The 14,413-nt window shown below is 46.8% G+C and overlaps 1 protein-coding gene across 3 annotated transcripts in view; it reads left to right on the top strand.

Annotated features, from left to right (window-relative positions):
- Nucleotides 1–14,413, top strand: part of ak9 (adenylate kinase 9) — a 366,094-nt gene that overhangs the window by 159,757 nt on the left and 191,924 nt on the right. For all 3 annotated transcript variants that reach the window (XM_085997790.1, XM_085997792.1, XM_085997791.1), the window contains exon 18: nt 2,577–2,679. In XM_085997790.1, the coding sequence (XP_085853916.1) occupies nt 2,577–2,679 (103 nt within the window). The remainder of the gene's footprint in view (nt 1–2,576; nt 2,680–14,413) is intronic.

Here is a 14,413-nt window from a genome sequence, read left to right as displayed (position 1 = left end):
ACCTTCACCGAAGCGTACAAGAGCATGGGCCTTACACTAAACATCCGTAAGACAAAGGTCCTCTACCAACCTGCCCCCGCCACACAGTACTGCCCCCCGATTATCAAAATCCACGACAAGGCCTTGGACAACGTGGACCACTTTCCATACCTCGGGAGCCTACTGTCAACAAGGGCAGATGTCGACGACGAAGTCCAACACCGCCTTCAGTGTGCCAGTGCAGCCTTTGGTTGCCTGAGGAAGAGAGTATTTGAAGACCAGGACCTCAAACCCGGCACTAAGCTCATGGTCTACAGAGCAGCAGTGATACCTGCCCTGCTGTATGCTTCAGAGACATGGACCATGTACAGTAGGCACCTCAAAGCACTGGAGAGGTACCACCAACGCTGCCTTCGCAAGATCCTGCAAATCCATTGGCAGGATAGGCGCACCAACGTCCGTGTTCTTGCTCAGGCCAACATCCCCAGCATCAAAGCTTTGACCATGCTCGATCAGCTCCGATGGACGGGTCACATTGTCCGCATGCCCGATACGAGACTCTCAAAACAAGCGCTCTACTCGGAGCTCCAGCACGGCAAGGGAGCCCCAGGTGGGCAAAGGAAATGCTTCAAGGTCACCCTCAAAGCCTCCTTGAAAAAGTGTAACATCCCCACCGACACCTGGGATTCCCTGGCCCAAGACCGCACAAAGTGGAGAAAAAGCATCCGGGAAGGCGCCGAACACCTCGAGTCTCATCGCCGGGAGCAAGCAGAAGCACAGGGAGCGCACGTCAACCCAAGCACCCCACCCACCCGCCCCTTCAACCACCGTCTGCCCCAACTGTGACAGAGACTGTAGGTCCCGCATTGGACTCATCAGGCACCTGCGAATTCATTTTTAATGTGGCAGCAAGGGTTCTGAGGGACTGCCTAAGAAAAAAATATTGAGTTCAAAAGTAGAGAAGTTATGCTGAACCTTTATAAAGCGCTGGTTAGGCCACAGTTGGAGTATTGCGTCCAATTCTGGTCACCACACTTTAGGAAGGATGTGAACGCCCTTCAGAGGGTGCAGAGAAGATTTACCAGAATGGTTCCGGGGATAGGGGATCTTAGTTACAAGGACAGGCTGGAGAAGCTGGATTTGTTTTCATTAGAGCAAAGGAGGTTGAGGGGTAATTTGATAGAGGTGTACAAGATTATGACAAGTTTGGATAGGCTAGACGGGGAAAGGCTGTGGCCAATAGTTGATGGTACAAGGACTAGGGGACACAGATTTAAGGTTTTTGGCAAGAGATACAGGGGGGATGTGAGGAAAAACTTTTTTACGCAGCGAGTGGTGAGGACCTGGAATTTGCTGCCGACGGAAGTGGCGGAAGCAGAGACACTCAATGTTTTCAAGGGGAGACTGGATAGGCACTTGAGGGAAATAAACTTGCAGGGCTACGGGGATAGAGCGGGGGAATGGGACTGACTGGATTGCTCTAAAGCGAGCCGGCATGGATGCGTTGGGCTGAATGGCCTCCTTCTGTGCCGTTATGACTCTTATGATGTTTCCCCTGGCTGGAGAATCTTGAACCAGGGGTCACAGTCTCAGAATAAGGGGTCAGCCATTCATGACTGAGATGAGAAGAAATTTCTTCACTGAAAGTGTTGTGAATCTTTGGAATTCTCTACCCCAGAGGGCTGTGGATGCTCAGTCATTGAGAGTATATTCAAGACAGAGATTGATAGATTTTTGGATATTAAGGAACTCAAGCGATATGGGGATAGTGCGGGAAGGTGGAGTTAAGATAGAATATCAGCCGTAATCTTATTGAATGGCGGAGCAGGTTCAAATGGCCAACTCCTGCTACTATTTCTTATGTACCTATGTTCTTGTGCAACAGGACACCTGCTGCTTTGCTGAAAGAGTTGGAGTTTAGTTTAAAAGGTGCAGAAGAGCCCCAAAAACTATAGAGTTAAATTATTTCAGGCCTAATAAATTGTACGGTTGTGTTGCTTGAGGAGAGGAAGAGCTGCCATCTGAAAAACTCGATGTTGAGTCCAGAAGGTTGTTAAGTGCCTAATCGAAAGATGAGGTGCTGTTTCTTGAGCTTGCATTGAGCTTTGTTAGAACAGTGTAAGAGGCTGAGAACAGAGAAGTTAGAGTGGGAGTGAAGCGGAGAATTAAAGTGACAGGCGACCGGATTTTTTCAGATGGCAGCTGTTGATGATTCTGCTATTCCCATTTACACCTCCTCTAGATTCTTCTTTTGTCCCATTACCATCTCCTTTTGCCTGGTACAATCATACCTTTTGTCATTTAATCTCTCCTGCCTTCCACACTATCACAGACCTTCCCTTTAGTTCTTTCCTCCCGTCCCCACTTACCCTGCCCCTGCACTTGCTTAAAATCTACTATATCTCTAACTTTCCAGTTCTGATAAAAGGTCATCAATCTGAAATGTTAACTCTGTTTCTCTCTCCACAGATGTTGCCTGACCTGCTGAGTATTTCCAGCATTTTCTGTTTTATTTCAGATTTCCTGCATCCCCAGTAATTTGCTTTTGTATCTTAAAATAGAATTCTAATGTTTCATATGTATCTTAATGCCATCAGGAAAAATCCTCCTAAACAGATTGTATAATTTACATAAAGATGAGGTTGATGCCAAGATAATACATAGACTTCAAGAAGTGGAAGAAAGAAAGAAACGTGAAGAGTGAGTAAATTAGTTTTTACCTATGAATCTTATCTTCTTGCATTGGAGGCAGTTCAGAGAAGGTTCACGAGGTTGATTCCTGAGATAAAGGGGTTGACTTATGAAGAAAGGTTGAGCAGGTTGGGGCTATACTCATTGGAGTTTAGAAGAATGAGAGGTGATCTTATTGAAACATATAAAATACTGAAGGGCTCGACAAGGTAGATGCAGAGAAGATGTTTCCCCTCATGGGGGAATCTAGAACTAGGAGGCATAGTTTCAGAATAAGGGGTCGCTCATTTAAAACTGAGATGAGGAGGAATTTCTTCTCTCAGAGGGTCATAAATCTGTGGATTTCTGTGCCCCAGAGAGCTGTGGAGGCTGGGTCATTGAATATATTTAAGGTGGAGATAGGGAGATTTTTGAACAATAAGGGAGTGAAGGGTTATGGGGAGCGGACAGGGAAATGGAGCTGAGCCCAAGATCAGATCAGCCATGATCTCATTAAATGGCAGAGCAGGCTCAAGGGGCCTGCTCCTATTTCTTATGTTCTTATTGCTGCTTTTCTCTCGGTGTTTTACTTTGCTTGTGCCTTTTTGTTTGTCTTTTGTTTTTTCTTTTTTTAAATTTTGTTTCTGTTTTTTTCCTGCTTGTTTTTTCATCTGAGGTGGAAGGGGTGAGTTTGCAGAGAGAAGTGCAGGAAGAGAATGTAGCATGGGTGCAGACAGGCATCTTTGATGGAAGCATGGCGGCAAGAATAAGGTTGTAGCGGTTGGGGATGGACTTGTTGCTGGAAATAGGTAGTCGGTGATCAGTAATAGTGGATAAGGTTATGTTTAGGGACAGTAATGGTGGCAAATACAAGAGGGAAGAGCATATTATGAGTACAAAAGCGGGTGAGGGAGTATATTGAGTAGTAAGTCGAACTGAGAGGAAGTGGAGACGGAGGAAGGGAGAATAGTGTAAGCCGAAGATATGGTTGCAAAACAATAATTTGTTTTTAAAGTGCCATGGACGACTAAAGAGGTATGGTACAACATAAAACTAAAAGAAAACGCATGCAAAAAACTAGCACAGATCCTGGCCACTGGAAGAGATACAAAGAACAATATAAGGTGACAAAACAGATAGTAAGAGCTACAAAAAGCGACTATGAAAAGAAACTTGCAAGGGATATCAAAATCAACACTAAAAGTTTTTACAATTATTTTAGGAAAAAGAGGGTGGTCAGGATCAATGTGGGCCCTTTGAAAACTGATAACAGTGATCTTGTAAATGAAAATAAGGACATGTTGAATAATTAATTACTTTGCGTCACTAGTTACTTTACGTCAGTAGTTACAGTAGAGGAAGAGGATAGCATGCCAGACATCCGAAGGAAACTAATATTGAATCAGGGACTCAACAAAATTAACGTAAGCAAAATAATAGTAATGAAGAAAATAATGACACGAAAGAGTGACAAATCCTCAGGATCAGATCGTTTCCATCCCAAGGTTTTAAAGGAAGTAGGTGAGCACATTGCAGATGCCTTCACTATAATCTTCCAAAGTTCTCTTGATTCAGGAACCATTCCTTTTAGATTGGAAAATTGCACATGTCACTCCACTATTTAAGAAAGGTGAGAGAGGGAAACCAGGGAATTATAGACCAGTTAGTCTAACATCTGTTGTCAGGAAAATACTAGTGTCTATAATTAAGGACAGAGTGACTGAACACCTTGAACATTTTCAGCTGATCAGAGAGATCCAACATGGATTTGATTAGGGTAGGTCATGCCTGACGAAACTGACTGAATTTTTTGAAGAGGTGACTATAGTGGACAGGAGAATGTCTGTGGATGTTATTTATATAGACTTCCAGAAGACATTTGATAAAGTCCCTCATAAGAGACTATTAGCTAAAGTTAAAGCTCATGGAATTGAAGGCAAATTATTGACCTGGTTAGGAAATTGGCTGAGCAGCTGGAGACAGAGAGTAGGGATAATGGACAGGTACTCTAATTGGCAGGATGTGACTAGTGGTGTCCCGCAAAGATCTGTGTTGGGGCCTCAACTATACACCGTGTTATTAACAACTTAGATGATGGGATAGAAAGCCATATATCCAAGTTTGCCGATGACACAAAGATAGACGGCACTGTAAGCAGTGTAGATGGAAGCATAAAATTACAGAGAGATATTAATAGATTACGCGAATGGGCAAAACTGTGGCAAATGGATTTCAGTGTAGGCAAATGTGAGTTCATCCACTTTGGACCTAAAACAGATAGATGAGCGTACTTTCTAAATGGTGAAAGCTAGAAACCGTTGAGGTCCAAAGAAACTTGGGGGTCCATGTACATAGATCATTAAAATGTCATGAACAGGTACAGAAAATAATCAAAAAGGCTAATTGAATGCTGGTCTTTTTATCTACAAGAGAGTAGAAGCTATGTTACAGCTATGCAAAGCCCTGGTTAGATCATACTTGCAGCACTGTGAGCAGTTCTGGGCAGCACACCTTAGGAAAGATATATTAGCCTTGGAGGGAGTGCAGCATAGATTTACCAGAATGATACCTGGACTCCAAGGGTTAAATTGCAAGGAGAAATTACACAAATTAGGGTTGTATTTCCCTGGAATTTAGAAGATTATGGGGTAATTGGATCGAAGTTTTCAAGATATTAAGGGGAACTGATAGGTAGATAGAGAGAAACTATTTTCGCTGGTTAGGGAGACTAGGACGATGGGGCATAGCCTGGCTCTATTTTTTTTTAGACTTTCAGGAGTGAAGTTAGGAAACACGGAAAGGGTGGTAGAAGTTTGGAACTCTGTTCTGCAAATGGCAATTGATGCCAAGTCAATTGTAAATTTTAAATCTGAGATTGACCAAAGGTATTAAGGGATATGGGGCAAAGGCGGGTATATGGAGTTGGTCACAGATAAGCCATGATCACACCGACTGACGGAACAGGCTCGAGGGGCTGAATGGACTAGTCCTGTTCCTATGCTTATAGCACTAAATGAACAACCGCACTATAAGCATCTTAAACAGAATTTGCTGATTTTTAGCATGAGCTGGGAACCAGTGAAGAGAGGTGGGTCAGGGTGTGAGGTGAGGCTGTGTCGTTAATTGTGTGGATAGGTTTGGAAGTATTGGGTGCACATTAAGGCCACAGTCTGAGTAAGAAGAAAAAAAGCGGAGAGCTGGTGGAGGACCCGGGGGTAGGGGGGTGGGGGCAGGCGCAGCCGCAGGAAAGGTGTCTGGTAGCAGTAATGTAAAAAAAACTTTCAATTCATTCATGGGATGTGGACGTGGTTGGCAGTGCCAGCATTTATTGCCCATCCCTAATTGCCCTTGAGAAGGTGGTGTTGAGCCGCCTTCTTAAACCGCTGCAGTCTGTGTGGTGAAGGTACTCCCAAAGTGCTGTTGGGTAAGGAGTTTCAGGACTTTGATCCAGCAACGATGAAGGAAGGGCAATATGTGTCCAAAAAGATGTGTGTGAATTTCAGGGGAACTTGAAGGTGGTGGTGTTCCCATGAGTCTGCTGCCCTTCTCCTTCTAGGTGGTAGAGGTTGTGGGTTTGAGAGGTGCTGTCAAAGAACCCTTGGCAAGTTGCTGCAGTGCATTTTGTAGATGGTACACACTGCAGCCACGGTGCATGGATGGTGGCGGAGTGGATGTTTAAGGTTGTGGAATGGGTGTCGATCAAGCAGGCTACTTTGGCCTGGATAGTGTCAAGCTTCTTGAGTGTTGTTGGAGCTACATAGTTATGTAGTATTTACAACAACAACTTGAATTTATATAGCACCTTTAACGTAGTAAAACGTCCCAAGGTGCTGCACAGGATTATTATAAGACAAAAAATTTGACACCGAGCCACATAAGGAGAAATTAGGGCAGGTGACCAAAAGCTTGGTCAAAGAGGTAGGTTTTAAGGAGCGTCTTAAAGGAGGAAAGAGAGGGGAATTCCAAGGCTTAGCGTATAGGCAACAGAAGGCACGGCCACCAATGGTTGAGCGATTATAATCAGGGATGCTCAAGAGGGCAGAATTAGAGGAGCGCAGATATCTCTTGGGGGGGTTGTGGGGCTGAAGGAGATTACAGAGATAGGGAGGGGTGAGGCCATGGAGGGATTTGAAAACAAGGATGAGAATTTACAGCACAGAAACAGGCCACTTGGCCCAACAAGTCCATGCCGGTGTTTATGCTCCACACAAGCCTCCTTCGACCCTTCTTCATCCAACCCCATCAACCTATCCTTTTATTCCTTTCTCCCTCGTATTTATCTAGCTTACCCCTTAAATGCATCTATGTTATTTGCCTCAACTCCTTTTGATAGCGAGATCCACATTGTAACCACTCTCTGGGTAAAGAAGTTTCTCCTGCATTCTCTATTGGATTTACTAGTGACTATCTTATATTTATGGCCCCTAGTTCTGGTTTCACCCGCAAGTGGAAACATCTTCTCTATGTCTACCCTATCAAACCCTTTCATAATCTTAATGGCCTCTATCAGGTCACCCCTCAGTCTTCTCTTTTCTAGAGAAAAGAATCCCAGACTGTTCAGTCTTGCTGATAGATATAACTTCTCAGTTCTGCTATCATCCAAGTATATCTTTTTTGCAACTTCTCCAGTGCTTCTATATCCTTTTTATAATATGGAGACCAGAACTGTTCACAGAACTCCAAGCATGGTCTAACCAAGGTTCTATACAAGTTTAACTTAACTTCTCTGCTTTTCAAATCTGCCCTGCCAGAAATGAACCCCAGTGCTTTGTTTGCTTTTTAATGGCCTTATTAACCTGCGACACTATTGTCTACCTGTACCCCTAGATCCCCCTGCTCCTCTACACCATTTAGACATTTAGGCCGCGATTTCCCCGACCTTGGTGAGTCCGTGGTAGTGGGGGTCGGTGGTGGGTCCCGACCTCGCTGCTGGCTCGAGCCCGCTGTCCAAGATGCTTTTACATTGATTGGGCTTATTAAGCCTGCCCAGTACATTTCCCGGCCAATTGAAAGAAGCGGGTCTGATGAAGTCATTCAATGACGCGTCATCAGCCGGTTTCCTTACAGGGACCATGCGCAAATTTAGTTTGACAGTTCTACTGTCAGTTACCTACAGCATTGAGGTGCTGCAAACACTGATGAGCACTGCACAGAGGTGCACAGCTGCATTCAGGCTCTCCCATGACTCATGGAGGGAGTCACAGCACGCAGGGAGGTTCTCTTCCCTTCGCATGAGCAGAAAAGACCACCCCAGGAGACCAACGCAGTCTGGTAGCACATTGCATAGGAGGACACAAGCAGGGATGTCGTCAGGAGGAACAGGCTGCAGTGGTGCAAGCCTTTCAATGATCTCAGTAGATCATGAAACGTTACTGCAAAGCCACACTCAACCTCATCCTGCTGTGCCACTCATCACATCCCCATCACTCTGCCTTCCCTACTCTACACTTGCACATCCTTACTCACGCCAACTTACCTTGTACCTCCACCCATCCCTCTCTATCTACACTATCACTTTCCCATCTCACTAGCCACCCCTCACACTCACCCTCCCCCTAGTCCAATCATACCAACTAACAACACACAAGGGAAGGCACTTGGGTGTTTTATGCAATATTCATGTGAAGTTTATGTTAATATGTGTCAAACATTGAAACCTTTATTTTCAACACTTTGAGTTCTTGGACAGATCTGTGTGCACCTTTGGAAGTGGCTTAGTAAGTTACAGTGAATGGTGAGACATAATGTTACCCTTGCAATGGTGATAAGTGTGAAAGGAATGGCTTGGGCATTGTAGGGATGCTTTATGGTGTTGGTGTGGGGTGGTGCCAACCTGGCGCATCATGTGGCAGCCAGGGTGTATAACGTCAAATGAAATAAATGTGGCCATGGTGAGGCTATCCCTGGTGTCCCGGGCAGCAATGTGGTCAGGTGCTGATGTCCTCAGCCCTGTGCAGCATCAGGTGATTGCGCAGAAGATTGGTGGTGTTGGGGCTGATCGTGGTGGGATTCTGAGGAGATAGTTTCAAGGGCATCGATGCTGATGTAATAGATGGCAGGTGAACTTGAGATGACAGAAGCGATCTGTCAATGGGGAGAGAGGTTATTCCAATGAGGTGACACTGGATAGTGAGTTTGCTCCAAACACTTGCAACCTGCATAAAGCGCAATCTGTCTTCCAAATGCAGTAAGCAACAGCTTCTGAGCTTGGAAAGTAAACAGCTGTGAGATGGGAGCTTTTATACCACATTTGCAGCTGTCAAGTAATCATATCTTTCCATGCTGATTCAACTCCCGAGCTGCTGACCGGACGTGATCCCCGAGCAGCGTGGACCCTGTGGGCGACCTTGTAAAATGTTACGGTGAGCTCAAAATACTTTTTAAGTGGATCTTAACAAGGTCATAATGACCTGAATTGCCTCCCCAGCCACAGCGGGTCTGTTCAGCGCGGACAGACCTGACATCTGGGAAAGGCGCGTGGCGGTGGGTTGACAGTGGGGTACTGACCCGTTGTCAAAAAAGAACATTTTCCCACCCGACCCGCCACCGATCGTGTCTGCTTACCCCCTGAAAAATTCCCCCTTTATTTTCCAAACAGTATGTGGCTTCCTTATTCTTCCTACCAAAATGTACCACATTGCACTTATCTATACAGGTTGACTATCCCTTATCCGAAAACCTTGGGACCAGCTGTGTTTCGGTTTTCGGAAATTTTCAGATTTCAGAAGGTATTATTTCAGACTGGGAAACTCTGAACATTAAATTAATTTGGTAATTAGTATTTGTATTTAATATAAATTTTAAAAGTTCAGGCTACCTCTTGCGACTGTTCCGTGTCTCATTCCCCTTCCTGCTTCTCTGTGCTGCCGCTCACAGTCTGTTTACAGCTCCCCCTGCTCCGTGTCTCATTCCCCTTCCTGCCTCTGCTGCCGCTCCCAGTCTGTTTTTACAGCTCCCCCTGCTCCGTATCTGAATTCCTTGACTTAGCGGGGGTCTAGGGCTCGACTGCCGCCGCCAGTTGTGGGAAAGCCGGATATCGGCTGACTCCTACGCTAAGCTGGCCCGCAAATCAGGTCAGAAAAGCATTGGCCGCGTCGGGTCATGTTTGGCGCCACTCGGGTTATGTCGTGTGCACGATTTACGCTCCACAAAAAAACTTTCGGTTTTCAGAGTTTTTCGGTTTTCAGAAGTGCGGATAAAGGATAGTCTACCTGTATTGAACTTCATTAGCCAATTCTGCAAGTTTATTAATGTCTCCCTGCATTTTGTTGCAGTCCTCCTCTGTATTAACTACGCAACCCACCCCCCCACCAAAATTTGGTGTCATCCACAAATTTTGAAATTATACTTCAGATTCTCTAGTCCAACTTGTTTCTGTAATTACTGAACAACAGTGGTTCCTGCACCGATCCTTGTGGAACTTTCCACCTTCTGCCAGTCTGAGTAACTACCTTTAACCCCTAGGGGGCGATTTTCCCACTGGAGGCGGGTTTCGGTTTGGGTGGGTTCCAAACCCACCTTCACTGATAGGTTTGAAAAAATTGCGATTTTCCCCTGATTGGCCACTTGATTTCAGAGGTGTGGGTTGCCCTTAGTCAATTAGTGTTTTGGGCCTCTGCTGACATCACTTTTCCAGCCTCATTTAAGGGCTGTTTGCTGCCTTGGATCATTCCACTGAATTTCTGCCAATGCTGCACCACCTGCAACATATTTTGAGGAAACCGCTATGTCCAATTCCAAGGCAAGCGCTTCCCTGAGGTTCTTGGATGGATGAAGCGCAATTAATGTTGGTTGAGGGGGTGAGAGCTAGCAGGGAGGTGCTCTTCCTCTCATTTGGGAGGAAGAGGCCTCCCAAAGAAACCAAGGCCGTGTGGGTCCAGCTAGCAAGGGATATGACCTCCAGATCTGTGTGCAGATTGGGTGAATGTGTATAGATGAAATGCCATCCCTGTTGGAAAGCATTAAAATGATTTGATGGCAAAATGTTGGCGTCATGGCATCTGTTCTTTCGCCTTAGGCAGCTCCACATTGTGGGCTCCGCGACACTTGCGTTGTCAGGTCAGTGGCCAGAGTGAAAGGAGGCCAGAGAGTCATGTCCATTGTCAATGATGTCTTAAGATGGAGCCAAGGACATGTGCCAACTTGGGCAACCTATGCAAATTTGGCCAGGATAAGTTCATCCATTGCATCACGGGCAGCCATTTGCTCGCGTGCTGCCGCTGCTGCTGGTTGATAGGCCGGCGCTCTGTCCTCCTCCTGCTCCTTCTCCTCATCCTCCTCCTCATCCTCATCCTCATCTGAGGAGGCCTGGAACTGAGCCACTTGCTCATCAGGAAGCTGCAAGCCATGACCCTGTGCAATGTTGTGCAGTGCACAGCAGACCACGCCCATTCTGGAGACCCTGTATGATGTATACTGCAGGGCTCTACCTGATCGGTCAAGGCATCGGAAGCGCATCTTCAACAGCCCAATGGTTTGCTCGATGATGGACCTGGTCGAAGTGTGACTGGCGTTGTAGCATTCTTTAGCCTCGTTAGCTGGCCTCCTGATCGGCGTCATTAGCCACTTCTTCAGGGGGTAGCCTTTGTCACCAAGGAGCCATCTGTTAAGTTGGTTTGGCGGATTGAAAAGCGAAGGAACACTAGAGTGCTGTAGGATGAAAGAGTCATGACAATTACCACAGAACTTGGTGCAAACATGCAAAAACTCCCTCTTGTGGTTACACACCAGCTGTACGTTGAGGGAGTGGAAGCCCTTTCGGTTGACAAAGATTGTGATGGGGTGCCCTAAGGGCCACATGTGTGCAGTCTATGACACCCTGCACCATTGGCATGCCTGCCATATTTGCAAAGCCAACCGAATGCGCGGTTATACTTGCTTGATCCCTTGAGAACTGGATGTAATTGTGCGCCTTTGCGAAAAGGGCATCGGGAACCTGCGTGATGCAACTGTGGGCGGCCGACTGGCAGATGCCGCTGATGATCCCTGAAAGGAGCCTGAGCCAAAGAAGTTGAGTGCGGTGGTGACTTTGACAGCCACTGGTAAGGGGTGTCCACCCGTTCCTCTGGGCACCAGGTCTTGCTGCAGCAGTCCGCAGATCTCTCGGACAACCTCTCGCGAAAGTCTCAGCCTCCTTTGGCACTGCTGCTCACTCATGTTGAGGTAGCTCATCCTCTGGCTGTAAACCCTCTGTTGGGGGTATCTCCTGCGGCGAGGTGCTTCAATGCGCTGGCGCCTTCTGCCCTGTGCAGCATCAGGTGGCTGAACAGGAGGTTGGGGCTCCTGCTGCTGAGCTGCCTGGTTCTGCTGCTGCCGTGGATGCTCCTCATCCAAATCTGAGGTCCATAGTGAAAGGAAATGAATGGTTCCCATGCTGCTTGCAGATGCCTCCGTTGGGGAAGCGCTCATTGCAAGCGGGGAGAGGGTCTTCCAAGGAGGTCCTACAGTTGAGAGATGCAAGCTGCAGCACCTCTGAATTCGGACGGCCTGCTAAAAGACCTTTTAAAGCAAAGTTCTGCCACCTGCAACTAATTCCTGATGAAATTTCCGATTTAATGGTGAAGCTGCAGCCGTGAGGAGGCCACCCACTTGTCAACCCGCCAAATTTAGCTGGCGTGGTTTAGGAGGGTCGTGGAACACGCTGAAATGGTCGAAAAATAACGAGGGCCTGTCAAAATAGGATTAGAGAGACCCTGAACGACACTTTAAGGCTCTTAACAACCTCTCTGACCAGCTGGAGGCGGGACCGTTTCCCACCCTGCAAAACCGGCACCGGCAAAATCGCGCAGAGGCGGGTTCTGAACCCGCACTAATTTTTTCCGATTTTCCCGCCTTTCCGGCCTCCAAACCCGCCTCCTCGGGGCTGAGAAAATTGCCCTCCTATTCTTTTTCAGCCAGCTTGCTGTCGATTTTTCTACTTGTCCCCGACTCCACATGTTTGGACCTTAGTCATGAGTCTACTATACTTATCGAAGGTCATCTGAAAATCCAAATATATTACGTCTATTGTATTACCCTTATCTACCTATGTATTTCTTTGAAAAATTCAGTTAGGTTGGTCAAGCATGACCTTCCCTTTTGAAATCTATGCTGACTACTCTATTATATTTTTAGCGTCTAGATGTTTTTTATAGAATCATAGAAAGTTAGAGCACGGAAGGAGGCCATTTCGGCCCATCGTGTCCGCGCCGGCCAACAAAGAGCTATCCAGCCTAATCCCACTTCCCAGCTCTTGGTCCGTAGCCCTGCAGGTTAGAGCATCCCAAGTGCAGATCCAAGTACCTTTTAAATGTGCTTAGGGTTCCTGCCTCTACCACCCTTTCAGGCAGTGAGTTCCAGACCCCCACAACTCTCTGGGTGAAGAAATGTCCCCTCAAATCCCATCTAAACCATCCCCCAATTACTTTAAATCTGTGCCCCCTGGTTTTTGACCCCTCTGCTAAGGGAAATAGGTCCTTTCTATCCACTTTATCTATGCCCCTCATAATTTTATACACCTCAATAAGGTCTCCCCTCAGCCTCCTCTGTTCCAAGGAAAACATAAGTCACACAACACCAGGTTATAGTCCAACAGCTTTATTTGAAATCACAAGCTTTTGGAGCACTGCTCCTTCGTCAGGTGAAGTGAAGAGTTGCATATAAGCGCAGCATATACAGTCAGAGAATACTGCCAGATGATTACAGGTAATCTTTCTAACTGCCCTTTATCACACCTCGGCAGAGAGATAATCACAGCAATCAAAGGTGTGAATGATGTCCAAACAGGTCAGTCAGGAAAACATTACATCAAAGAACAATGAGGTGGGGACACAAGGGGTCAAATGTTGCAGATGCTGGGGTCTGTATGAAAAACAAAAAACAAACAAAAAACCTTTTTTGCTGGAAATCACAGCAGGTCCAGCCGCATCTGTGTAGAGAGAACAAGCCAACGACGACTCGCGTCTGGATGACTCTACGTCAGGTGGGGTTACATGTAGCGTGACATGAACCCTAGATCCCGGTTGAGGCCGTCCTCATGAGTGCGGAACTTGGCTATCAGTTTCTGCTCGACGATTTTGCGCTGTCGTGTATCTCAAAGGCCGCCTTGGAGAATGCTTACCCGAAGATCGGAGGCTGAATGTTCTTGACTGCTGAAGTGTTCCCCGACTGGGAGGGAACACTCCTGCCTGGCGATTGTTGCGCGGTGTCCGTTCATCCGTTGTCGCAGTGTCTGCATGGTTTCGCCGATGTTCCATGCTCCGGGGCATCCTTTCCTGCAACGTATGAGGTAGACAACGTTGGCCGAGTCACATGAGTATGTACCATGTACCTGGTGGGTGGTGTCCTCACGTGTGATGATGGTATCTGTGTTGATGATCTGGCATGTCTTGCAGAGGTTGCCATGGCAGGGTTGTGTGGTGTCGTGGTCGCTGTTCTCCTGAAAGCTGGGTAATTTGCTGCGAACGATGGTCTGTTTGAGGTTAGGCGGCTGTTTGAAGGCGAGTAGTGGAGGCGTGGGGATGGCCTTAGCGAGGTGTTCGTCGTCATCGATGACATGTTGAAGGCTGCGAAGAACATGGCGTCGTTTCTCCGCTCCGGGGAAGTACTGGATGACGAAGGGTACTCTGTTGGTTGTGTTCTGTGTTTGTCTTCTGAGGAGGTCTATGCGATTTTTCACTGGCCCGTCGGAACTGTCGATCGACGAGTCGAGCGTCATATCCCATTGTTACAAGGGCGTCTTTCAGCGTCTGTAGGTGTCCATCGCGTTCCTCCTCGTCTGAGCAGA

Source organism: Somniosus microcephalus, chromosome 9 (assembly GCF_052327205.1).
Source record: "Somniosus microcephalus isolate GS21.2 chromosome 9, FLI_Smic_1.0, whole genome shotgun sequence".
NCBI lineage: Eukaryota > Metazoa > Chordata > Chondrichthyes > Squaliformes > Somniosidae > Somniosus > Somniosus microcephalus.
Note: the sequence above shows the minus strand (reverse complement) of the source record. Positions and strands in the feature narration are given on the sequence as shown.